The sequence below is a fragment of the Culex pipiens genome, chromosome 1, assembly GCF_016801865.2.
Source record: "Culex pipiens pallens isolate TS chromosome 1, TS_CPP_V2, whole genome shotgun sequence".
In the NCBI taxonomy this organism is placed as follows: Eukaryota; Metazoa; Arthropoda; class Insecta; order Diptera; family Culicidae; genus Culex; species Culex pipiens.
Window position 1 is genome coordinate 84,737,087 of NC_068937.1, and position 27,201 is coordinate 84,764,287.

Genomic DNA, 27,201 nt, shown 5'->3' on the forward strand with positions numbered 1-27,201 from the left:
GCAATTACCTCAAGCCTTCGAACACCTAGTTTCGAGTAGGAATCTCGCAATCGAGAGCGCCAAGGCAATGCTGCAGAGCGAAAAATTCGATTTGATTTTTGAAAATTAACCTGAATTGGAATTCAATTCAATAATCTGTCGATTGACTCGTTTTTCAAAGTATTTGATTATCCCGACATAGAGAAATTTCAAAGATTTTTAAAAATTTCTTAGAGGGTATAAAAAAAATGAATATCAGCTTTATTTTCTTCGGTTTTCAAGTCATTTTAGCGCGAAGTTTATTATTTTGTCAAAATTGGTCAAAAATTCTAATTTGAAAAAACACTTTAATACCAAAATAATATTAAAATGTGGTATCCTGACTTAGAAATTCCACAACTTCAAGTCATTTCTTTAGGGGGTATATCAAAAATGTTTAAAATCAAGTTTGAAATTTTCTGTTTTCAATCAAAGCATTCGCTCTGATACATCATTTTAGCGCAAAATAAATTATTTTGTTAAAATTGGTTAAAATTTTCCCATAGTTTCAGAGGAATTTGATAAAATGTGTATGTGATATCAAAAAAATGCCAAAATGTGGTTTGACAAATTCTGTAATTTTGCAATATCAAAACAATACCTTAAATTGGTATTATACCAAATTTTGCTCTTGCAAAAACTTTTGGAATACCAAAAGTTGGTATCGATACCAGAGAAAGGTATTGTTACGCATTTCCTTTGTTATTTACCCATTTTTTTACCCATGCTCGGGTTTACAACATCGAAAAGAAGTCGGGACAACTGCTGTGTGAGTTTGCAGAGAATGCAACACGAGCAACATAGAATTACATAGCTTAACGGTGCACATCAATTAGAGCTTTTTGCACCAACATTGTTGGTACACACATTTAAATATCTTCAAAACTACGGGAACTATCATTTACAACAAAGTTGGACTATTTTTGACAATGAAACTATTGCAGGATTGGGTTCGTAAGTTTGACGTTTTCACTACCTTTAGTTCATTTAAACCAGGAGTGCCCAACCTTTTGGCCCTGCGGGCCAGATCTGATTTTTCTAAAGCAGAGGCGGGCCGGAAGTAATGTTGGTGAAAGTAAAAAACAGTAAACATTTTTTTCATAAAATTTATTTTAATATGTTAATTCTAATCTAATCTAATCTAATCGAACACAAGCGCAGCCAGTCCGAAGAAAGCATCCGGGAAGAACTTATGGTTAGATTACGCCTCAAGTTCCTTCTTGTCATTATTAATGATTGCAGTACTTTCGAGAACCCCCGAAGTGTATTACACTCATTAAAGCGGCCCGGCCCTTCTGCGTTGCATTAACCGCATGAGACAGATTCTATGAACGGAACCCACATTTCATAGAATCATCAGGGGATGAAGAAGAAGCCGGGGACATACCGTACCAACCGGTTCGAGTTATTTATAGATTATAATGGTGTGTAGTGTGTAGGGGGAATCGTTGGGGAAGGGATTGTTGTATTATATTGTAAACAAGCTCTTCCCGGCAAACTTCGTCCTGCCCTTTTTGGTTTTCTGACGTTTCTTGCTTGTTTGCTAATTCAGCCTCCTGTGATCAAAATTTGATTTTACGCAGCTTTTCCCATAAAATCTGCAGACTTTCCGGAATCGGTTCCAAAGTGGTCAAAGGATCAATTTGTTAGCGTATAAACCTTCCTTGGACTCACACGAACCCAACGTAACAAAGAGCACCTCGATCTGACGCTCCGTATTGAACTGATTCGCGTTCGAACAAAACCGTCGAAATTTTTTATATATATAGAAGATGACCTTGTGACATCAATTCAATCAACAAGACAAGATAAAATTTATTAAAACGAAATTTGGATTCAAATCTTCTCTACGAAAAAACAATTTTTGCGTTGTTTTGCACCTTTATTCAAATATTTTACAAAATATTTTAAAATTATTTTAAAGACATGAAATTTAAAAAAAAGTGTATGCAAATATAAATCTGATTCATCATTCTTAAAATTTCTTAGAATTATTGAGGATCATAAAAAATGCTATCTGATTTCTTGACTTCTTTAGATTGTTTTTTATTTTTTTTAAATATTTGCAGCGATCTTTTTTTCAATATGATTAATTTGCCTTTTTAAGCTATTTCCCAGCAAAACTTTATCATTGAAAAGTTGCTCTGAAAAAATAATAATAATTAATCAAAATCCTCAAAAAAGAAACAATTGAATTAGAAATAAAAACAGCCAAAACTTTAAGAAATTAGAATTCAGTGTCTTTTTCAATCTTTTTGTATATTTTTCAAGTATAATAATTAATTCAATTAACATCAATATTGAAATAATAAGAATTAAATTCAAACATAAAGAATGTTTAGATGTGAAATAAAATCATTTCAAAAAACACAAAGGCATAATCCTAACAAACGTTGAATTAGTAACATTGTATGTCAAAAGCAAAATAAACAAATAATTGTTTTGTTATAATATCTGAAAAATTGATCTCGAGATGTTTTTTTTTTATTTAGACACTCAATTAATTCATTGAATATTTTATGAAGGGCCGGTCATAGAACCATTTTGAAAAGTAGTCGCGGGCCGGATGAAATGGCTTCATGGGCCGGTCGTTGGGCAGGCCTGATTTAAACTATACCTTAATATCACTGATAGACTTAAATGTATATTGTTAATAAAAAATGTCATGGTTGAGAACGTATTTGTTTATTTGATTTTTTTGAACAGGTCTTATAAACAAATCGGCGCTTGTGTGCTATCTTGCGACAATTCTGCTGTAATAAGAAAGGACGTGTCACAAAGTAGCACACAAGCAACGAAATGTTAACATTGAGTGTACCGTTATCTGGAGCGAATTTTTAAAGCGTCCTATATACATTTTTTTTTTTGAAAGCGTCCTTTATACATATGAAACACAATAGCTTATAGGACCTTTAAAAAAAACTCTAGATATATTCATGCAAAGTCACTAACGCACGTGAACATTATTACATCAACGAAAACTTTATTTACCGGCTCTCAGTAGGTCGTACTCAAATTGCAGTCTCTAAAGTTTTCTGCATCACCAACAGTGAAAAACCTTGGCTGATGATGAACAGATCAGGCGCAACCTTCGTCTTTCCATACATACACCTAGAAAACATTCATTTCAACAACTCCAACATTATCGTCCATTTCCAGAGTCAACTCTCCTATAACTTAGTGTTTGTAACTAGTTCAGAACTAACTGTCCACCAGACGAAAATTGTACGCCCGTCCGTTAGAAGTGCACACTTTTCTGAGTCTCAAATCTCGTGCTTGGCTGCCTCCCAAAAAGAGTCGTAGCGAGGTTCGTAGCTTGCCGACAACGTTGACATCTCCCCAAGGCGCTCGGTTGTAGAGGCTCTAAAAGTTAACGGCCTGGCCTCTTGGAGTTCTCTCGCGATCGTACCTTAGCCGCCGCAGCTTCGAAAGAGCCATTTTAATACAGAAGAAGGAAAAGAAGAAGAAAAATCAGAGGAAAGATCAAGAGAGACTTTGCGAGCGATCGAGCGAACGAGGAGTGTGCTCTGGTAGTGTGTGAATATTTGGTGTGTGATATAAAACCATACCGTTTCTTTGATGCTATTTCAACATCGTAACCACTGAGACCGCTCAGTTATGTTTATTCTCTGGTCGAGTGCTGAGGTGCGAGTTCCGAAAATGGCAGTTCCGGCGGATCGTAGTTTGCGGATCTGTGAGCCTGTTCATGAGACTGCACTGGAGTGGTAATCGAAGCAATTGGCAGCCGCAAGTAATAAAATAATTCAAGAGTTAGCGGTTTAACTAGAGTGATTGTGCGATAATTTAATAAAAATCTTAATCACAAGGATCGAAGAACAAGAAGAAACAAAAGTGTGATGCCGCTTCGTCGGAAGGCCGTACTTTCTGGAAATAGCTGACTCGTGGATTAAAACCAGAAACTCGGATTAGATTTGTGCGTGTTGAAAAAATATTTGTGGGAAACAAAGAGCATTTGGTGTGCCTGATCAGCGAGGAAGAAATAACACAACAATGAATGTGCTTAGTTCGCTGATCCTATCAACGGTGGAGGTCGCTAATCTTCTTCCGCTGGTAGCGGTAGTCATCTGCGTTGGTGCCATGATAATGTTTCTAGCCAAGTAAGTGGAACCCTTTCTACTCGTTTTCATGTTTATAATTTCAGCTGCTTTTCAAAAATATATTTTTTGACAATAAATTTCATTTTTATTAATTTGTATAGTTCAGTCTTTTTCTTTAGAATGATCCAAAGATGTTTTCAATTTTTTCTCGATTATTTTTTCAGAATAAAAAGGTTTTGAAACTGAAGTGTAAAGTTATATCTGAGTACAGTCCAGACTAGAAAAAAAAGAAATTAATAAATATATTTTTTTTCAATACCGTAAACTGGGGTCAATCGGGACAAATGGGGCGAATTGGGACAGCAGTTTTAACCATGTTGGAGCACAGTATTTTGATGTTTCTGGTTGGTTTCGGTTAGAACAGACTCAGGCCAACAAAACGTGTACATCCATTTCCAAATTTAAAAGCTTTAAGTACTCTAAAACTGCTGTCCCTTTTCAGACTGTAGTCCCGATTCACCCCAGATTACGGTATTGCATCACCGCCATTTTGGCCGCCATCTTGGATTTTAAAATTTTAAATCATTTTAGCGTAGTTTAGGGGTCATACCTAAGCTTGTCAATCAAAATTTAGACATCGAGAAAACATTTTTTTTTCGTGATTCGATTATCCGAAGTGAAATTTTTCCAAGGCCTTCGGATAATCGAGTCTGGACTGTATTTTCTAGAATTTCAAAATTTGACTTTATTTTAACAGATAAAAAAAAAATCAAAAAAGGTTGGTACACAATACAATGTGATTTTTTCTTTTGAATGTTTCTTGAATCTAATTTAGGCCCCTTAAACTAGACGTTTTTGGCACAGTTCTTAATCCAACCACTCTACAGATTTCGTGGAATATTGTTGTCATTTAAAAATCAAACCATCCACATTAACGACCCCCGGGTCTTTTGTGGTCTCTATTGCAAGTTTCTGCTCGAACCTAGAAGTCAGAAGGCTTGAATGGGGAGAGCACCCAAACCTCTTTCTACTCCAAGGAACCTTTCACCCCAGTGTTTGAACTGACGACCTTTGGATTGCGAGTCCAGCCGCCGCCAGCGATTCCACCGGAGTAGGCTTGGTTTGGTGTGTTGTTTGTACTTATGGCATGGAGACGACTCCTACACCTGGAATGACTTAACGGCCTAACAACCAAGACCAGGACCGACATTTTACTTCCTCATCCGATGGAAGGTTGCAGCAGATAGGAATCGAACCTAGAATCATCCGCTTACAAAGCGGATAGCGTTACCATTTTGCCACGCACTGCCACATTGTTGTCATTGTTATTGTCAAAAGTTTGACAATAATAACTTATTTCAAGACAACATCTTACTTCTAAATTTCTCAACTTTTTTTGACAAGCAACTTCATTTCAAAATAACGTCTAATTTTTCAAAAAGTCAAAATATTGTGTTTTTGAAGGTTTGGTAAAAAACAGAAAATATTTTTATCAAAAATTTGAGTTTTTTTCGGTAGATTGATTTTTTTTTATCAATAATTTTAATGACCTGGCAACTCTGTAATGGTATTTCTTCTTTTCACAATGTTAATTTTCTGAGTGGCATCAAAACAATCTGAGCGAGAAAGTTTCAAGTAGAATGATTAAATAATTCAATTTATGTTGTATAATTTATTTTTAGTTCTATTATCGTCAAATTTCTATTTCTTCACCAGACATTGTAGAAAACTTATAATTTGGGAATAAGAGACCATCATATTTCGGAAGTTGTTTAAGGCTTGAGCGAACCTCTCTAACGAAAACAACTATATAAATTAAGTGAACAGCTGTCGCAAAAAAGAATCATTATAAAAAGTGAAAGAAACTTGTCCAAAAAGCATATCATCAAAGTGATGCTCAAACATTTCTCTGTTTTATCGGACGCGATAATTATCAGCCTACCGGAATATGAACGTGTGATAAATAATTGACGAATGCTCGATAATTTATGCAAATCACGATCTAGTCACAACCATTGCCGGTATTCACAGTATTTTTGATGGAAGCGTTCAAGGCCATTTGTTTGTCAGCTGGTGGATGTGGTCAACCACATTGCTGTTGGCATCGTCGTGTGGATGAAAATCCTGCAGCTTGAACTGAACGTCGCTCGCCCAGATTCTCTTGCAATTCAAAGAACACCACCAGCTCATTCTAAGGAAAAATGTCAATTGGGTCCTAAAATGAAGCTTAGATTGCTCATATTATTGTTTACAGCGATAAAGCTTATTTTTCTGAGTACGATGACCCTTTGTACGACCACAAAGAGTTTAAAATGGATTTTTAAATCAATTTTGAAAAATTAACCTCGCGGTCCTTCTTGACAGAAAAGCTCCTACTTGACAGCTCGTTCCAAGGGGACCATAGTTGATCCATCGAAAAAATGTTGTCTTGTAAAAAAATAATTGCATTAAAATGAAAAAAAAGTGATCAGAAATGGTTTTTAATCGTGTTTTTTACCGTTGTACATAAAAATTTACATAGGGCTTCAGTACCCAATTATATGATTAGACGGTGTCGCGCTCGATACTCTTTATGGCACGCGGTGGGTTTTTGTGCTGAATTCTGAACACTTTTTGGTGGCGTTCAGTGAGATCCTAAAAGCACGGCTTGCTCATTCTGATTTTCATTGCCCACGCCACAAACTTCGAGAACAAGTTTCAAATCTCACCTCCAATTTTGCCGACCAAGCTGCTATGACGCTACAAACTGGACAGGCCGGTCTCTCGTGTAGCAGCACCAAGAACAACGTTCAATCAATGATCCAGTTTGACTAGTGGACATTCTTAGGCCCTCCCCGTTAACAACATTCATCTTGTATTATGTGTGCGGGTTGGATCAAGTGGTTTTTTTTGTACCTAGTCGTCGATCTTCTTTCTGTTGCTTGCTTTAAGGTTGATAAATACAAACTACCAAATTAACAAAAAAAGGACGATGCTCTGTTGTAACCCCGTTGATAGCACGATGATTGAAGTTTCAACATTTAAATGAATAAAGTGTTATAAAATGCATTATACACCAGTACAGTTGTTTTGCAATCGTTTGTTTATAAAACTCTAAGTTTCGATGAAAGTTATTTTTTTGCGAAAAGGAACCCTTTTTGCAGTACTGTACTGTGTATATTTCAGTAAATTTCAAAATATTTACGAATGATAATCAACGCAGGAAAATGCATTTTGAATTGACGCTGATGCACGTTTATTCCCATTGAAATATTAAAGTTTATTTTTGATAAAAAAAAATATGTTTGTCTCCTGATTTTTCGAGCCAGTATTAAAGGGGGAAGGCAACTGAGTATCTGACAAATTTGACATTTGAGAGAAATGAGATTTTGAGATACTTTTATCGTTTATTATTATGAAAAAAAAAAACATTTTTAAATCTTAGTGAATGTGTTTTTACCAAAACATCCATTAATTCACTAGAAACAAGTCTAACTACAAAAAGCATAGTACAGTCCAGACTCAATTATCCAAAGGCCTCGGCAAAATTTCACTTTCACCCAATACTCCTCTAAAGAGAATAAGAATGTTTAACCTAAGTTGGCGGCCAAAATGGCGATGTTAAAATGTTCAAAAAATGCACTCAACTCAAATTTGATTTTAAAAACAAGAAAATTAAAAAATGTCTTTGTTCGTTATTTTATTATCCGAAATCACATACAAGACATCGGATAATCGAGTCTTGACTGTATTCTAAAAAATAAGAGTCCTTCTTGTTTTGAAGACCTGGGCCGAAAGTTAAAGGTGTTAAAACTTTGTTACAGAAAAATCATAAAATTCGCATTCGCATTCGCATGGAGAAAAATCATAAAATAGGGTCCTAAAGCTCTATGTAAATTTTGATGCACAACGATTAAAAACACACCTAAAAACCATTTTTGATCACTTTTTTTTTATTTTAATGCATTTTCTGTCAAGAAGGACAGCGAGGTTTATTTTTCAAAATTGATTTAAAAATCCATTTAAAAATCTTTGTTGTCGTACAAAGGGCCATTGTACTCAGAAAAATAAGCTTTATCGCTGTAAACAATAATATCAGCATTCTAAGCTTCATTTTAGGACCCAATAATAATGAAACTGCAATTGATAATAAAGACCATTAGGTTTCGTCGAGTTTTAAGATAATGCGAGCAATTTTGAGATTTTCAATGTTTATTGACCCTCAAACATAAATGCCCGTTTTACCCCACTTCCATTTCTTGTGGGTCTTATTTGGCATGAGTTCGTTTCGTCTCATGAGAAATCCTCTAAAATTTAGAGGATTAGAATCTAAAAAGGGTTCCAAACGTCCTTTTCATCCAATTGCACGACATGCCGTGTAACTTCCGGTATTTAGTCTATTAAGTTTTTAAACGTAATTTTTGAACTACTTAACCAATCTAATATTTTAATGGAAACCAAGCCAATCCTAATCCAACAAAAACTTGTCACAAAATGAAAATTTTAAACAAAGAAACAAACTCTCGAGAAAGAAGAATAGGGAAGTCGTGGATATAAACATTTGAAAGTAATGCGGAAAAGTAACAACGTTACTAGAACTTGTGATAAAGGCAGTTAATAAAACTCCACGACCAGGCAATGGCATAGAAAGCTAAATTTTTCTATATGTCAAACCTGTTTGTGCATCGTACGTTCACCTTTTCTCTATCAATCGCGCTTCGATGCACATGAGCCGTTTTCGTTTTCAAATACAAACAGTGAAGGTTGGCCTTGCTTTGCCGTCGTATCAAACACTAGTGTGTTTATTCTGAACCTTGAAAATTGGATTAGATATTTTGGTGGCTCTCTTTGAAAAGCGTGACCTTCAATTGGTTGCACTATTTGTTCATTCTTTATTTATTATTTCGGTCTGCCTGTGTGGATCAAGCGGACCGCGCACTGGACTCACTATCCAGAGGTCGCCGGTTCGAATCCCGAAGCAGACGCAAAAATTCTAATTGTTAATATAGGTATTCGGTGCCCTCTCCCCGTGCGGAGTCTTGTCGCAATAAGAACGATACACGCCTGTAGATCCGTTGACCAAACCGCAAGGTTTAAGAGGGCCACATTATAAGGTGTTACGTCGATTTCGTTTTTTTTTAATTTATTATTCCATCATCATAGCATCTGAGAGGTCGTCTTTTCCCGCAATATTTGAAAAAAACAACAATTAAATTGTCAATGTCAAATATCTGCAAAAATATATCTTGTGGTATTTTGGTAGCATTATAATTAAGATATCAAAGGAAAATATATTTGTTTAAAGATTCCCGTTTTAACTACAGCTAAACAAGCAGATCACTTCACCATAAGATGCTGTAAAACTGGACAGAGAGTACCTTGAATTTCACACAAGGTCCTGTCATTGAGTCGGGCCACGGCGCTGGCTTGTCTCGCGATGATGGCTTTTTTTCCTCCGTGTATTTGGGGACAACATTTGCGGCTATTCAAACCAGTTTTTGATAAAAATACCTTTTGCTAAAATTTTACACATTAGGTCAGTGCTTGACGGTGATGGTTTGCGGCTTGTCTGTAATAAGTTATAAGTTATAATTAAAAAAAAATCAAAATTTCAAATAAAATTGTGTATTTAAATTAAAAAAGAATATAAAATCTAATCGATTTGACGTCATCCCTATCCTTGTTTTGCAGGGCTGCTGTTATACTGCGAGTACAAGCTGACGACACTCTGCGACCTTCAACGATACCCACGAACCCTAATGTGCAAGTGCCCAGGCTGAAAATGACGCGCGTTCACATACCGTTCACCTTTCGCCTGTTGGAGACAGGAAACAACTCTTTTGAAGGTAAGCTAACACCAATTTGACGGTTATATTTGAGTTTCAGTAAAAAGCAATTGATCAAATCAATCAATCAAATCAATTCAATTGTATATTTTTCAAATATCCTCATTATCTTTTGTTAAGTAACAAACTGACTAGAATATCTTGTTGTAGTTTTCCCGCTGAATCTAAATCTGCATTCTTAGAACGGGCCCCTATTCTCAGCTAAATCATTTTTATTAATTTTATTATCCCAGTGTTTGAGGTGTGTTCGAGAGTACAAATATTTCAGCGATTCTCAGCTTACATACTTATCAACATTTGAATCAAAGCTAGACATGGATTGAGATTTGAGATTGAGACAAATCCTGTGGTTTCTGAGTCACGAAACATTTCTGTTGGACAGTTTTATGCATCATTTGCTTACTAAACACATTATGAATGCATATCGTGGACAAAAGTTTAAAAAAGGAAGTACAAACGACTACACCCAAGAATCTGCATTTCTGCATTCAGCGATACGTGATTCTCAAATCAACTTTTCGGCAATTGTTATGCTTTCGGCTTTAAAAATATCGAGTTCTTCATCCAACAACCTGATAGTACAAATAATACGCGTACGTGACATATCTCACGTTTATCATCGCAGTGTGTCTCATTTGAACTAATTACAGCTCACTCAGAATGATAAATAATAGGTCTGGCTAACGAGTGGGACCAGAGACATTTTTTAAAACCAGTTTTCTAATAGGTAATAGCAGTTATTGTTATAGCATCCCTTCATTGTATCAATCTATCTCGAAAAGGGGTTTCTAGTAATTTATGGAAAGTCTCCAAAACTTATTTAGCAAATTCGATCAGTTTCATTGTTCTGTGGCTACACAGAAAAAAAAATCATGGTAATATTACATCTGGAAAGGGGTACATCTTTTATGTCCGAAAAAATGTGTAATTTTACCTCTGAAAATGAGTAATTTTACCACTATTCTGGAGTAATGTAGCATTTTCAGTCTAAATTGAGGTAAAATTACATCATAAAAGAGGTAATATTCAACCTTCTAAAATTACACCTCCCAAATTTATTTTGCTGTGTATTCTAACCAAATCCATGGTGAAAGATGCCGAAACATTGTGATAATACACTGTTAAAACTTTTGTCCCGATTCGTTTCATGTGTCCGATTCGTTCCGATACTACTAATTTGGCTGTTATGTGTTTGTTCTAATCGAAACTATTAAAAAACCAAAATATTCATGGAACCACTTTACCAAATACTGTTAATGTGACGACTTCCATCTTTGCCATGATTTTGGTTCGACGATATAAGATTCACAAAATTCCTTTTACAAATTGTTTAGAATAGGACTTTACACGTGTTGATACTTTTTGGTTTCGACTTTCTTCTTCCTTAAACAGGAATGAAAATCATCATCAATCAACGATTGTTAACTGGGAGGTCAATGATTGATTCACAAAATTATATAAATTTTGAGACACATGTGATTGAGTTCCAAATTTCCTTCAGCGCCTTCAAGAAGTGTAAGTGCGGGGAGCAGAATGGTCCGTCTAGGTAAAATGCGTCAAAAACCATAGAAAAACATAAAAATTTATGAATTCAGTGTAGTAAGCTTATGCTTTGGGATGTTCCCATCAATGTTGTATACGGTTGTATACTTGATTGATGAATTTTTTTTAGCTTAAAACTATTTTTTATGGAATTAAAAAAAAAAGTGTTTTTCGACTACTTTTCCAGGGTGCGGGCAGAATGCCGAGCTTCCGTGGCCGTAGGGTTACGGGTTTCGCTTTGTAAGCGGAAGGTGATGGGTTCGATTCATTCCTGTCTGGCTTGGCAAAGTCAGATCCCTTAAAAGAGTAATTCTACTCACTGGGATGGGAATACTGACCGGTAGGGGATGGGTTTCGACTAGTGGCGTGCTGGATTTTCAATCCATAGGTCATGAGTTCGATTCTCGAACCGGGATGATGAAGTTAAAAAAAAAGAATGGGCCACCTTAGAAAACAAGTCATTCCGTCTAATACAATTGTTATAGCATCCCTTCATTGTATCAATCTATCTCGAAAAGGGGTTTCTAGTAATTTATGGAAAGTCTCCAAAACTTATTTAGCAAATTCGATCAGTTTCATTGTTCTGTGGCTACACAGAAAAAAAAATCATGGTAATATTACATCTGGAAAGGGGTACATCTTTTATGTCCGAAAAAATGTGTAATTTTACCTCTGAAAATGAGTAATTTTACCACTATTCTGGAGTAATGTAGCATTTTCAGTCTAAATTGAGGTAAAATTACATCATAAAAGAGGTAATATTCAACCTTCTAAAATTACACCTCCCAAATTTATTTTGCTGTGTATTCTAACCAAATCCATGGTGAAAGATGCCGAAACATTGTGATAATACACTGTTAAAACTTTTGTCCCGATTCGTTTCATGTGTCCGATTCGTTCCGATACTACTAATTTGGCTGTTATGTGTTTGTTCTAATCGAAACTATTAAAAAACCAAAATATTCATGGAACCACTTTACCAAATACTGTTAATGTGACGACTTCCATCTTTGCCATGATTTTGGTTCGACGATATAAGATTCACAAAATTCCTTTTACAAATTGTTTAGAATAGGACTTTACACGTGTTGATACTTTTTGGTTTCGACTTTCTTCTTCCTTAAACAGGAATGAAAATCATCATCAATCAACGATTGTTAACTGGGAGGTCAATGATTGATTCACAAAATTATATAAATTTTGAGACACATGTGATTGAGTTCCAAATTTCCTTCAGCGCCTTCAAGAAGTGTAAGTGCGGGGAGCAGAATGGTCCGTCTAGGTAAAATGCGTCAAAAACCATAGAAAAACATAAAAATTTATGAATTCAGTGTAGTAAGCTTATGCTTTGGGATGTTCCCATCAATGTTGTATACGGTTGTATACTTGATTGATGAATTTTTTTTAGCTTAAAACTATTTTTTATGGAATTAAAAAAAAAAGTGTTTTTCGACTACTTTTCCAGGGTGCGGGCAGAATGCCGAGCTTCCGTGGCCGTAGGGTTACGGGTTTCGCTTTGTAAGCGGAAGGTGATGGGTTCGATTCATTCCTGTCTGGCTTGGCAAAGTCAGATCCCTTAAAAGAGTAATTCTACTCACTGGGATGGGAATACTGACCGGTAGGGGATGGGTTTCGACTAGTGGCGTGCTGGATTTTCAATCCATAGGTCATGAGTTCGATTCTCGAACCGGGATGATGAAGTTAAAAAAAAAGAATGGGCCACCTTAGAAAACAAGTCATTCCGTCTAATACAACGTTGAAGGGAGATAAGAAAATTTCTTAATGGTAAATAAAGCCTTTTTTGCATCGGTATTCGACCTACTTACGAAATGCCAATTTCAAAAATGCTCAAGATTGTTCATCTACACGTCTTTCAAGTGCCCCAAACTAAAAACAAATGTAATTTTGTTATAATTTGGTAAAACCCGAATTTTAGTGTCGGAGGTCACGGCTTTTTGAAAACTCACCCGAGAAATGACTTAAGGGACCTTTCTAACATAGTTTCCATGAAGTTAGACCACTTTTATAAAAATCGTCACTTACCAAAACAAACATTTTTGAAAATAGTGTTTGTATGTTGTAATAAGACACTATTTTTACAAATGAGCATCAAAACAAGTAAAAAATCAACTAATGATGCATTAAACGTGATTTGTGAAGCTACCAGGAGTGAAATAATCAATTTAGCTCAAATTTCGTTCATTCTGCCCCCTAGTGGATTCTCTAAATCGAGCCAAACATTTCATTAGGGCACAAAACCAAAAACCGCGATTCGAGAAAATCGCTGGCAAAAAGTGGACAACTTGTTTCAATTCCTATTTAAAAACGTTACTTAATCCACCCTTAGGTGGTTGGCGCCTTCCTCACATTCGTTGGAAAGGTATTTTAATTACCTATCCAAAGATAGGTCGAATGATATATTTGGACAACGTTTTCATCAAAATATTTGAGATCGGTCCTCCAAAAACTGTATAAATAACACCTAAGTGCTTATAACTTTTGGTAGGGTTGTCAGATTTTCAATGTTTTGAACGCGTTGGAAAGGTCTTTTGATTACCTATCCAACGACAGGTCGCATGATAGATCCGGACATAGTTTTCATCAAAATATCTGAGATCCGGCCTCCAAAAAGTACATAAATAACACTGAAGTGCTAATAACTTTTGATAGGGTTGTCAGATGTTCAATGTATTGGTCGCGTTGGAAAGCGATTTTGATTACCTGTTCATCGACAGGTTGCATGATAGATCCGGACAACGTTTTATCATGATATCTGAGATCTGGCTTCCAAAAAGTGCATAAATAACACTTAAGTGCTTATAACTTTTAGTAGGGTTGTCAGATCTTAAATGTTTTTGACGCATTGGAAAGGCCTTTTTATTACCTTTCTAAAAATGTATAGTATGACGGGTTTTCTTACAAAAACCATCCTTTTTACAATCTTCCGGACTTTTGTTAAAATTGTTTTTTTTAGCATAACTTTTGAAGTACGTAACTAAACTGCTTTTTTTTTAATAGCGACTTATGGGACCTCAAGACGGATCGAATAACGCCAAAACGGACAAAATCCGTTTAGCCAATGTCAAGATAATCGAGTGACAATTTTTTGATCAACATCCCACCACACACACAGACATTTGCTCAGAATTTGATTCTGAGTCGATAGGTATACATGAAGGTGTAAGGTGTAAATACTTTCCTCGTGTCTTCGCATGTAAATAATGCCCAGCCGATCGGTATTGCACTGCAGTCCAGTCGCATTGTCCAGATCAGAGCAAAGGGAACACCGCAAGAGTAGCACCGCAAAAAGACAATTGTCTTTACAAGACCCCGCGCGGCAAATAATAGCTGCTGGGAAGAGCTTGAAAAATGACACGAAAAAATTGTCACCGCGGTTCTAGCGATACATAGCGCACAAGGCACAAGGGATGGAGTTTACAGCATCTGGATGGAACAGCACCTTTCCTCTCAATAGGAACTGTGTTATAGATCTGGAAATGCTTAATAACAGTAAAAATGGGTAACACGATACAATAGTCCTTGTAATCAGGATTCCGTGTCTTAATACTCAAACAGAAAAAAAAAAAAAAATACATGAAGGTGGGTCTAGGAGGTCTAATTGAGAAGTTCAGTTTTCGAGTGATTTTATAGCCTTTCCTCAGTAAGGTGAGGAAGGCAAAAAGTAAGCTTGACTGGTGGTATTTTTACTGATGATACGATAAAACACATCATTATCCTGAACTCTGCTTTAATGCTTCTTAATTTATGTTGATTTTCGCAATAAAACTCATAATTTTAAAAAATCTCGCTATTGGGCCCTTTTAACTTTCCAACTGTTGTTCATAATGGGCCCTTTCTTAATGCAATTTCGAAAAGAACTTAAAGGGCACTAAAGCGCTGTCACCTGATTATTGTTTTTAATGATGTTTATGGGCCTTTTTGTTTAGTTAGAAATAATGAGGAATTCAGCGAAAATTTTGATAATTTGTGAAGTTTTGTGATCGAATGGTGTAGATAAGTTATGTGAAACATAAAAATTCTTCAAAAGTGTACTGAACAGCAGCCGCGGGCCGTATTAAATATTGTATTTCGACGAAGTTTTTTCTGCAGAAATCCTTAACGTAAACCAAACTTTGTTTTGAAGTGAATTAGTGTTAAGAATGTATGAAAAGTTCACTTTATAACATACAAAGTTCCTGAACCACGAAAAACTAACGAAACAGAAAAGGGCACAATTGAACTTTTTTTTGGTTTGGAGTGAACATTGTTATGTGCCTTTTTGTTTTTTTTTATTTTTTCAATAGGAAATTGTTTGCTATCAATCTGATTCTTGGAGGGCATGTAGGGAGTGTACTAATGAATGGAATAGTGGAATAATCCCAAATGTTTACGTTTTGGTTTTGTGCCCTAATGAAATGTTTGGCTCGAAATGATTTGAGGGTTCCGTTGTTGTTTGTTTACCTTGGTAGTAACATCTAGTGACATTATAAGCTTTGAACAAACTTTTTCAAACAATCCTAAATTTTAGAAAGCTTAGGGGAACTATACCCTTTTTCAGCCTATTTATATTATCGGCCTATCAGCACTTTGATCATGGATTGCAGCTTTCATAATGTGTTTTTGACTGTTGCAAAGTAATAAATAGCTCAAATAAAAGTGAGCAAGCAACTCTCCATTGCTGATACATCTAAAAATGTTGATTTAATAAAGAAAAACGGCAAAAGTGATGAGAATTGGTCGAACGGCTTAGACTGAATAAAATGGGTATATTTCCCCTATTTAAGAATCTCGAAATAAACAACATTTGCGTGGTTTTGTCGATAAAATTACATTTTTGGTCACAATTCGAAAAATACAATGAATTCAATTTTTTTTTTTCGGTATGGTGTCACCTTCTCGACAAAAAAAGGATTTCTGGTTCTATCAAATTCCACTATTCGTGAAAGAAATATTATGTTTCATAATTATATGAAGCCTCATCTACAGTGAGAATATTCTGCAATCCTGCGCTGCTTGAAAGAACTAGGGACTTTCATATGGGGCGAATTGGGACATCTGTTTTAGCCAAGTTGTTGATTTCAGTTAGAATAGATGTAGATCAACTAAATTAGTGCAGAGATCTACAAACTGACATGGCGGGCGCCGTTGGTGGCCAAAGTTTGTTAGCTATTCGCACCAGCTCTAGTTTAGGTTCTTGAAGTTTTAACTTGTCAGTGCATTCATATATACTGTTGATAAGGGAAACATTATTAGATCGTTGAAGCGTGTGATCGGATGTGATGATAGGATACTATACGGTTCTGGTCAGCAACGTAGTCGTATCTCAAGGTCACAAAAGTCTGAGAAAATTTGAATATATTCATTATGAGAAGGTTATCGTTGACATCCTTGAACAACAATAATGCAAAAAAAAAAACGGAGCGTATGGTACGGTATGTCCTCGCATCCTTCCTCCCCTGTAAATTCTGTAAAATGTGGTCCGTCCTTAGAATCGTCCCTGTGGTAACCACAACGCTTTTATTTTAGTTATACATTTTCGAATGTTTTCGGATGTACTGCAATTATTGTTATTGATAAAAAAAAGTGCTTGGAGGGTCATCTAACCCTAAAAAAAAAATCTTTCCCAGTTCCTGAGGGGAACACCCTTGAAGAGTATTGGGGCCGGCATTTACAAAGATTCAGTGGCAATTTCATTCTCAACTTAATGTTAACATGTTAAGGTTAATGTTAACATTCCATAGGTCGCCTCCCTAAAGTGTCGTCGTGATAAGGTCCAGTTTGTGACGATACACTACCTTCCCTTTACTAAGCAATCGAATCCAGAAGAGAAAAGATCACCAGTTGTGTTGGTCCGAGCCGGGATTTAAACCCCGATCTACCGCTTACTAGGCGGAAGCGTTACCACTAGGCTACGTGGCTCGGTCTAGATCTAACCCTAAGACTTTACAGCAAGCTTCCATCGGACTGGCTGCGTATATTATAGATTAGATTAAGAAGGGGACCGTGGTGTAGGGGTAAGCGTGATTGCCTCTCACCTAGTCGGCCTGGGTTCGATCCCAGACGGTCCCGGTGGCATTTTTCGAGACGAGATTTGTCTGATCACGCCTTCCGTCGGAAGGGAAGTAAATGTTGGTCCCGGACTAACCTAAAGGTTAGGTCGTTAACTCAGCCCAGGTGTAGGAGTCGTCTCCCTGGGTCCTGTCTCGGTGGAGTCGCTGGTAGGCAGTTGGACTAACAACCCAAAGGTCGTCAGTTCGAATCCCGGGGTGGATGGAAGCTAAGATGTAAAAAGAGGTTTGCAATAGGCAATCAAACGTCAAAATTACCCCCCACTAGAGGACGCTGAAACTTGGGGTGATGTTTTCATTATAACCTACAGCGAGTAAATTGGTTTGAAATTTGAAATTGTTTTATTTCATCATAAATTCGACATTCATAGCAAATTATACCATTTTCAGGTAAGAAATAAATAGCTTAATTGATATAAACGAAAATATTTTTGTGCTGGCCGATTTAACCTATTCATTATCAGAATCAAAATAAGGGAATGTTTTAATCAACCAAAACCTAACTAATCAATTAAGAATGTAGATTATCCCAGTGGACAAATATTTTTTAAAGTCACTTCTACCATAAAAGCAAAGCTCTGCTTGAAAAATGATAATTGGAATGATTTTCGAAATTAGCAATCTAACCTCATTCTCGCGTTTTCAATCCGGATCTCAGAATTTTCAATGAAAAAGGCAACTAAGCAAAAAAAATCAAAAAGTCAGTCGATAGAACTTTTTATTTCTTACCTCCTGTTAACTTTATTTTATTCCAAAAGATCAATTTTCTTTAAAAAACCTTAAAATAGTTTTCACTCCCCTTTGCACTTATCGCGCAAAAACGTAAACGTAACCTTGCACCAAAGTTCTCTTACTCAAATGTAGGTGGCGAATCGAGTTTTTAGCTTTGGTTTTGGGGGCCTATTGCCTCAACAATCAAGCCTTCGAACACTTAGTTTCGAGTAGGAATCTCGCAATCGAGAACGCCAAGGCAATGCTGTAGAGCGAATAATTTGATTTTTTGATTTTTTTTTAGATTAAGAAGGTTGTCGTTAACATCCTTGGATGGCTCAGAACGATCTTGTCCCCTTTATTAACGCTAATACGCAGAAAAAAAAGTTGAATTTTGGAATGTTGAAAATTTGGTAGGTTGAATATTACCTCTTTTTTTGAGTAATATTACATAAAAAAATATGTGAAACTGATGAATATTTATCAAAAACTTATGAAAATTCATCATTTTCTGGGTTAAAGTTAATAATTTTTTTTTGCCACAAAATCTGTCACCATTTCCTGATGAATATTACCATTATTTTTTTTCTGTGTACCGTAATCTGGGGTGAATCGGGACTACAGTCTGAATAGGGACAGCAGTTTTAGAGTACTTAAAGCTTTTAAATTTGGAAATGGACGTACACATTTTGTTGGCCTGAGTCTGTTCTAACTGAAACCAACCAGAAAAATCAAAATACTGTGCTCCAACATGGTTAAAACTGCTGTCCCAATTCGCCCCATGTGTCCCGATTGACCCCAGTTTACGGTAGGTCAAAAAAATCAAACCATCCACATTAACGACCCCCGGATCTTTTGTGGTCTCTATTGTAAGTTTTGTTGAGTGTAGAATAAATGTGCAGTTTGCCTAACCGTAATTCACCGTGTATCGGAACTGCCACACCTTACACTCCAAAACCTTGTCTCACACAAACGTCAGAATAAACATTCCTATCCGAACTACCTCCACCTCCATAAGCTTGCGGTTGTGAGAGCAGAATGGAGAACTCGAGAGATAGCGTGAAAACTGAGACAGAAGATTCTCTCCGTTTGACCCAGCGAACTACCAAACAGCAACCACGCGTTTTATTACTACTGCTAAGAGGTTACGGGCCCCAGCCATAACCTAGAAAGTTTCGGGAAAAGTTCGTGCGAAAAGTTTGGCGGAAAGTCGTGCGCGATGGGCGAAAAAGTTGAAACCGTCCGGATTCGGCAGTTCGATGGCAGCAACTTCAGCAACTGGAGTTACCCGGGTCCTCCGGTACCTGAAGACGTTGGGACTGAGGCACTGCATCGAGAAAGCGGCCGAGGAGGAGGACTTCTGGAACGTTCCAGAAGGGGACGCGCAAGCGGCAGCCAAGGAGGTTTTGAAGGCACGGCGGATGAAGGAGGACGACCGGTGCGCGAACGCGTCGCGGACAGCCACCTTGAGCACGTCAAGGGAAAGGAGAGCCCGAAGGAAATTTGGGACGGGCTGTGCGCAGTTTTCGAGCGGAAAAGCACCACGAACCGGTACCTGCTGAAGAAGCAGCTCCTGACGATGAAGTTCGACGAAAAGGAACCCCTGCAGGACCACTTTTTGAAATTCGACAAGCTGGTCCGGGAGCTGAAGGGTGCTGGTGCGAAAATGGACGAGGAGGACACGATCTGCCATCTGATGCTGACGATGCCGGATTCCTACGACACCGTCACGACGGCCATGAGCGTAATGTCGGACCAACTGACGATGGACGTCGTCCGGCGGAACTATCTGGATTTCGAGGCCAAGCAGAAGGGAAAGCGTGCAGAACAACAAACGGAAGACGCTGCTTTTGCGGGCCATTCGAAGCCGAAGTTCAAGTGTTTTTCCTGCGGCGGCGTCGGGCACAAGAAGAACCAGTGTCCGAAGCGGAACGACAAGAAGCCGGAACAGCGGAAGAAGCCGGAGCACAAGGCGAACCTGGGATCCAATCCCGTGTCGTTCGTGGCGGACGTGCAAGAAGTCGCGGCCGTGAGCTCGCGAGAAGATTCTCGATGGTATTTGGACAGCGGAGCTTCCGAGCATATGTCGAACGACAAGGAGATGTTCGAGAGCTTGCAGGAGTTGGAGGATCCGGTAGTGATACAAACAGCGAAGGCCGGAATCAACCTGCTGGCTTGGCACAAGGGCCGGGTGAATATCCAATCCACGGTTGGTGGTGAAACGATCGAGATCGCGATAGAGGATGTGCTGTTTATCCCGGAGCTCACCCTCAACCTGTTGTCGCTGCGACGCCTCGAAAACAGCGGCAAGAAAGTGATCTTCTACGAAGGAAAAATCTTCGTCGAGCGAGACGGGGACGTCGTTGCCACCGGAAGACAGTTCGGCAAGCTGTATGCCATGGATTTTCGGCGCCGGGAATCCGATGGACAAGCGATGGTGTCTGGCCGGGTGTGCCGGAAGTTGGAGCTGTGGCATCACAGATTCGGCCACTTGGGGAACGAGAATCTACAGAAGCTCGTGCGGAAGCAGATGGTCGACGGCATGGACATCGCGGAGATTGAGAACGGTGCCGAGAAGGTGATCTGCGAGTGCTGTATCTCCGGGAAGCAGACACGAGAACCGTTCCGGAAGCTGGCGGAGAAGCGCGCTCGGCGTCCACTGGAAGTTGTGCACAGCGACGTCTGTGGCCCCGTCACACCCGTGACGTGGGACGGCAATGCGTATTTCGTAAGTTTCACTGACGATTTTACGCATCTGGCCGTTGTTTACTTGCTCAAGACCAAGGACGAAGTGCTGGAGAAGTTCGTCGAGTACGAAGCGATGGCCACGGCGTACTTCGGCAAGCGGATTTCACGACTCCGGTGTGACAACGGCGGAGAGTAGACTGGCCATGCAAGAAACCGGACGTGTCGATCCTGCGGGTTTTCGGCAGCGACTGCTACGCGCACGTGCCGAAGCAACGGCGCAAGAAGCTGGATTCGAAGACGGAGAAAGTGAAGTTCATGGGGTACGGGCCGACTGGATATCGAGTGTGGAACGGCCAGAAGATCTTCACTGCGCGAGATGTTGTGTTCAACGAGCTAGTGTTCTTACTTACTTACTTTTACTGCTCGTACAACCTCCGGGTCATGAGCTGTCTCCAGATGCGCTGCCACTGAACTCGGTCTTGGGCTGCTACTCTCCAATTCCGACTCGGAACTCCCACACTTCTCAGATCTTCCTCCACTTGGTCTAACCACCTCGCACGTTGCGCCCCCCTCCGCCGCTTTCCAACCGGCTCCGAATTAAACACCAACTTCACCGGATTGATAGTCTGGTTCGGTTGGCGCGCATCCAGCGCGTCCGGCATTCTTGCGACGTGTCCGGCCCACCGGATTCGGCCAGCCTTGGCGACCTTCCGAATACTTGGCTTGCCGTAGAGTTGCGCCAGCTCGTGGTTCATCCTTCTCCTCCATACAGTGTTCACACGCACGCCGCCAAAGATCGTCCTAAGCACTCACCGTTCGAAAACTTCAAGCGCTTGCAGGTCCTCCTCGAGCATCGTCCACGTCTCGTGCCCGTAGAGGACGACGGGTCTTATCAGCGTTTCGTACATGGTACACTTTGTACGCCGGGAAAGGTGACCAGACCGTAAGGTCTTGTGGAGTCCGTAGTAGGCACGACTACCGGTGATGATACGCCTCCGAATTTCTCTGCTGCAGTTGTTGTCCGACGTAACCAACGATCCGAGGTACACAAACTCCTCCACAACCTCGAACTCGTCGCCGTCGATCGTCACGCTCGGTCCTATGCGAGTCCTAAGGGACTCGGTTCCTCCTGCCAGCAGATACTTCGTCTTCGCAACATTCACCTTCAATCCAACCTTATCCGCTTCCCGCTTCAATTCGGTGTACCGCCTGGCCACATCCTCGAACGTTCTGCCGACAATGTCCATGTCGTCGGCGTAGCAGATGAACTGGTTGGACCGGTTGATGATCGTGCCCCGCATGTTGAAGCCCGCCCGCCTCATAACACCTTCAAGCCCAATGTTGAAACAGAGGCCGGAGATACCGTCGCCTTGTCGCAGTCCCTTGCGCGATTCGATCGGGTCGGACATCGCTCCCGAAATCTTCACGCTGCACCGTGCCCCGTCCATCGTCGATTTCACCAGTCTGATCAGCTTCCCGGGAAAGCCATTCTCGTACATGATCTTCCATAGCTCTTCGCGATCGACCGAGTCGTACGCGGCTTTGAAATCGATGAACAGGTGGTGCGTCGGGATCTGGTACTCGCGACATTTTTGGAGGATTTGGCGTAGCAAAAAGATTTGGTCCGTCGTCGGTTTCCCCTCCACGAAACCGGCTTGGTACGTCCCAACGAAATCCTTTGCTCGCTCCGACAGACGACAGAAGATGATCTGAGACAGCACTTTGTAGGCCGCGTTGAGAATAGTGATGGCTCGATAGTTCTCACATTCCAACTTGTCCCCCTTCTTGTAGATCGGGATCCTTAACTTCCCTCATCGTGGGTGCTGGCTGACGGGACGCGGTTTCGGGGTAGAAAAATAAAACACTACTTGTCGCGTTGGTAGTCTAGTTGAGAGTGAGCATATATTTCTGTGGAATGTACAATTTAGGTTGGTTCAGACGAGAGCACTCATGAGAGTGCTGAGAGAGTGAGTGGCGCTGGACATCACAACTCCTTTTCCCTTAAAAAACTTCATACATAAATCGAATACACTAAAATGTGTTTAAAATCTTCTTATTTCTTGAAAGAAAATGAATTCCAACAAACTAAATTCAGTATGCTAATAATTAATTCCTAGCGCAAATTCACTTGACTAAATTAAAAATATTTGAAATCCACTTTTTGTTTCTTCTTAATCTGCCTCGTAGACCTCCGGATCGGCCGTGTTTCTCGTACCGGCTTCCGCTGATCAACTTCTTCCGACAGTGACGATTCACCCATCGGATCATCTTCGAAAATCGAGGACTCTGCTGCGAATCCATAAAAATCCGAATCATTGTCGGAATCTTCAAACTCATGCTCTCTGCGCCGCTTGCTGGTTGGTGGTGGTTGCGATTTGGAAAAACTCTCTCTGCGGAAAACAATGTTGGGTTGTTTCCGGCGAGTATTCTGCGGAATTTTGATTTGGCGTTTATGCGCCGAAAGTACTCTGCCGCCAAGAGAGATCTGTAAAATATTTGCAGATATATGCATTAGAAATTTGGCTGGTAACCATCTTCTTGTGTCAGTTGGGTTAATGTTTTTGTAATAAATCAGATCTCCATTCTTCAGACTAGTGAATTGTTCTGTTAGACTATCATCATTAGTGTTTACAGTGTTATCATCTTGCGATTTCGTCAAATTGTGTTTAAAATTGTGTTTAGGGTTAATCAAATCCAATAAGGTTTTTGGTTTGTAGGAGAGCATTCTTTCAGAAGGAAAATTGTGATCTTTGGCTAAGCATGTGTTCCTGTAATTAAATAGAAAATTGCTAATTTGCTCATCGATATCCAACCTCCTTATGTCAGGATCCAGGAGAAACTTTTTGAGAACCTCTTTCACCAAACGAACTGATCGCTCTGCCTGTCCGTTGCTCTCGGGATGATATGGTGGACTTTTCATGACCTTTACACCTTGTTTTTCAAAAAAACTAACAAAAGCTTCAGCATTAAACGGTGGTCCACCATCTGTCACCAAAACGTCCGGCAGCCCGAACCTGGCAAAAATCCCAAGAAACACTTTGATAACCTTTCTGTGATCAGTACCGTTCCTCATGTACTCCAACTCGATCCACTTGGTGAAACTGTCAATTACAACCAAAAAAACCTTCTTCTCAAAATAAAAAAAATCTGCATGGATCCTGCTAAATGGTTTCGTTGTTGGTATCCAATTTGAGTAAGGTGCTTTCCTGGTAACAGCTGTTGTTTCATGACAAACTTTACAAGATTTGACAAAATCTTCAATATCTCCATTCATGCCGTACCAGTAAACAGTCCTTCTCGCGAGCTGTTTGATTTTGTTTATGCCAGAATGATTTTTGTGCAAAAGTTTCAAAATTTGTTCCCTCATGACCTCGGGAACGATGACACGATCCTGAAACAGCACACATCCATCGACTTCTTCAAGATCTCTGTGCAAGGAGTAGATATCTCTAAAACGTTTCTCCATACGATCAGGCCATCCTTCACGCATGTACTTTAAAATCAACAAAATAAACTCATCCTTGCTAGATTCTTTAGCAATAATCTTATAGTCGACTGGAAACTCATGGCTAAAATTTAAGTTCTTCACAAAATCAAAACACAACTCCCTTGGAACCTCCTGAGATAAAGGAAATCGAGAGCAAAAATCAGCATTTCCCATTTTAGCTGCAGGTCGATACAAAATTTCATATTCATAAATTGCCATTTCATGAACATATCTCTGCAAGCGTGTAACATAAATCGAATTTCGTCCTTCTTTACCAAAAATGGCAATCAAAGGCTTATGGTCAGTATAAATCTTAAATTCTTTCCCGTACAAAAATTTGTGAAACTTTTTCACAGTGCTTACCACCGCTAGAGCTTCGAGGTGTAAAATTGGATAGTTTTTTTCTGCGTTGTTCAGAGTAAAAGAAGTAAAACTGATGGGTTTTTCTTCACCGTTCACCTCATGTGCAATTACACCCCCAATTCCGTACGAGCAAGCATCAGTGACCACTACAACGGGCTTGTCAGGGTCAAAATATTCCAAAACATTGGGCTTCAACAAAAATTGTTTACAATCATTGAAGACTTGATTGCATTCCTGGGACCACTCAAATCTGACGTTCTTCTTCAAAAGATTGTACAGGGTGTGAAGACGAGGAGATAAATTGGGAATGAACTTAGAATAAAAAGTAATCAAACCCAAAAAAGCCTTAAGTTCTGAAACATTTCGTGGAGCTTTCGCTTCGCGAATAGTTTCGACTTTATCTGGACAAGGGAGCAGACCTTGGTCTGTCAAAATGTGTCCCAAATATGGCAAACGTTTTACAAAAAAGTTGCATTTCTTTAGATTAACTTTTATGTTGGCCTTAGCTAATCTCTCCAAGACTAAATAAAGTTTCCCTCTGCAGTCTTCAAAATTATCTCCTGCAATCAGTACGTCATCCAGGTAGCAAAAAACACCGGAAATTCCGTGCAAAATTTTATCCATAATCTTTTGGAAAATAGATGCGCTCGACGAAGCTCCTTGTGGCAGCCTGTTGTAAATGTAAAGACCTTTAATTGTGTTTATGACCATAATTTCCCTCGATTTGTCAGAAAGTAAAAGTTGCGTGTATGCGCCAGCTAAATCAAGCGCACAGAAAATTTTTGAACCAGAAAGTGCGGCAAAAAGATCTTGTGCCAGTGGAAGCGGGTATGTATTCGGTACAATCACCTTGTTGATCGACACTTTGCAGTCAATGACCAAACGTATACTCTGATCTTTCTTTATAATAACTACAACAGGTGAAGCCCATTCCGACGCCTCCACAGGTGTAATAATGCCGTCTTTCTCCAAACAATCAAGATAATCAATAACTTTCTGTCTCAAACGCAAAGGAACATTGTATGCTTTTTTAAAAATGGGTGTATTATGCTTTAAAACCAAATCTCCTACAAAACCCTTAATTGGACTTGAAAAATCCTTGTCAAATACTGTAGAGAACTTACTCTTCAAATCAACAACAACACTATCATTCTCGACAGCATGCACACCTTGTGCAGGTAAAGATGGTCGTGAAAAAGCTGATCTCCAGTTGCTGTAGAAGACGTCCAGCCATGTCCTTCCCATGAGCGGGATGAAATCCATCTCGCAACGCAAGATGACAAGATCCAATTGTTGTTGCACACCATCTAAACGAGCATTTACCGTCACTTTTCCCAACACAGTCAGCCTCTTGCCGTCTATCACTACTAACCGCTTGTTACAAGGCTTAACGACAAGATTACGAAAGTTTCTGTTAAACAAATCCTCAGAGATAACACTCTCGGCTGATCCACAATCAATCTCCATGGTCATACGTCTGTTTTCCAGGAGAGGTTCAACATAACACGGTTCGTTGATCTTGTTGACAGACGAAATCATCATGCAGGCCATATCGTCGTCGTCACTGTGCAAGTCCTTCTTCAAACGCTTAAAAAGACCGTTGCCACTTGAAGAAGGTTTAGGAGAATCAACAAATTTAACACTTTGTTTAGGTTTACGCGGACTACGATTAGTAAGACGATAGCAAAATTTCCTAGTGTGTCCGTTCTTCTTACAAAACGTACAGAAAAAGGTTGGCTTCCCAGAATCACTCTTGTTCTTGTTCCTATCGCTCGAAAAAGAACGAGTTCTGTTGTTACTTCTGCTCCTGTTCCGGTAACCTCCCTTGTTCGGTGTACGATCCGGTCTTCTTCCCAAACGATTCACCAAGCTACTTCTACCATCATCTCCATTGTTCAGAATCCTCGTGCGGTTCGACGACAACTCCTGATTGAGTATCATCTTCTCCGCCTTGTCCGCCGTCAAGTTGTCCTCGTCGAACAACCTTTTTTGTAAACCTCTATCAAACACTCCCATGACAAGCACATCCCTAATGGCTCTGTCCCTAAAATCACCGAAACAGCACCGTTCGGCTAAAACCTTGACCGACAACACATAATCTTCGGCCTTCTCGTGTTGACCTTGCTTCCTGGACCAAAACTTGAAACTATGAATCACCTCTGAATCACTTTTATCGTAATGCTTTTTCAGTTTGTCTGTTATTGTGTCATAGCTCAAATCTTTTAAATTTTCACCAGGGAAAAGTTTTTTCAACATTGTATACACCTCCTGGCCGCAGATGGCCAAAAACGATGTTTTATAATCAGTCTTATTCAATTTATTGTGGAGAAAAATCCACTCCAGTTGTTCCAAGTATTGACTAAATGGAATTGAACCGGGCAAATAAGGTTCGGTGGTAGCCGTCAAAGACATCCTTGAATAAATAAGTTAAACACAAAATA

The 27,201-nt window shown here is 39.2% G+C and overlaps 2 protein-coding genes across 4 annotated transcripts in view; one reads left to right on the forward strand and one right to left on the reverse strand.

Moving 5' to 3' along the window:
• The window catches only part of LOC120430809 (cell growth regulator with RING finger domain protein 1-like), a 63,480-nt gene that overhangs the window by 1,669 nt on the left and 34,610 nt on the right, over window positions 1-27,201 (forward strand). The window contains exons 2-3 of one of the 2 annotated variants that reach the window (XM_039595931.2): window positions 3,178-4,136; window positions 9,747-9,901. In XM_039595931.2, the coding sequence (XP_039451865.1) occupies window positions 4,030-4,136; window positions 9,747-9,901 (262 nt within the window). In that variant the 5' untranslated portion in view covers window positions 3,178-4,029. The remainder of the gene's footprint in view (window positions 1-3,177; window positions 4,137-9,746; window positions 9,902-27,201) is intronic. The other variant, XM_052708570.1, reaches the window with a different exon arrangement.
• Window positions 23,285-27,201, reverse strand: part of LOC120430808 (uncharacterized) — a 32,759-nt gene continuing 28,842 nt past the window's right edge. Inside the window, exons 3-4 of one of the 2 annotated variants that reach the window (XM_039595930.2) lie at window positions 25,885-27,173; window positions 23,285-23,395 (exon numbers count right to left, since the gene is read on the reverse strand). In XM_039595930.2, coding sequence (XP_039451864.1) covers window positions 23,361-23,395; window positions 25,885-27,172 — 1,323 coding nt within the window. In that variant the 5' untranslated portion in view covers window position 27,173 and the 3' untranslated portion in view covers window positions 23,285-23,360. The remainder of the gene's footprint in view (window positions 23,396-25,884; window positions 27,174-27,201) is intronic. The other variant, XM_052708567.1, reaches the window with a different exon arrangement.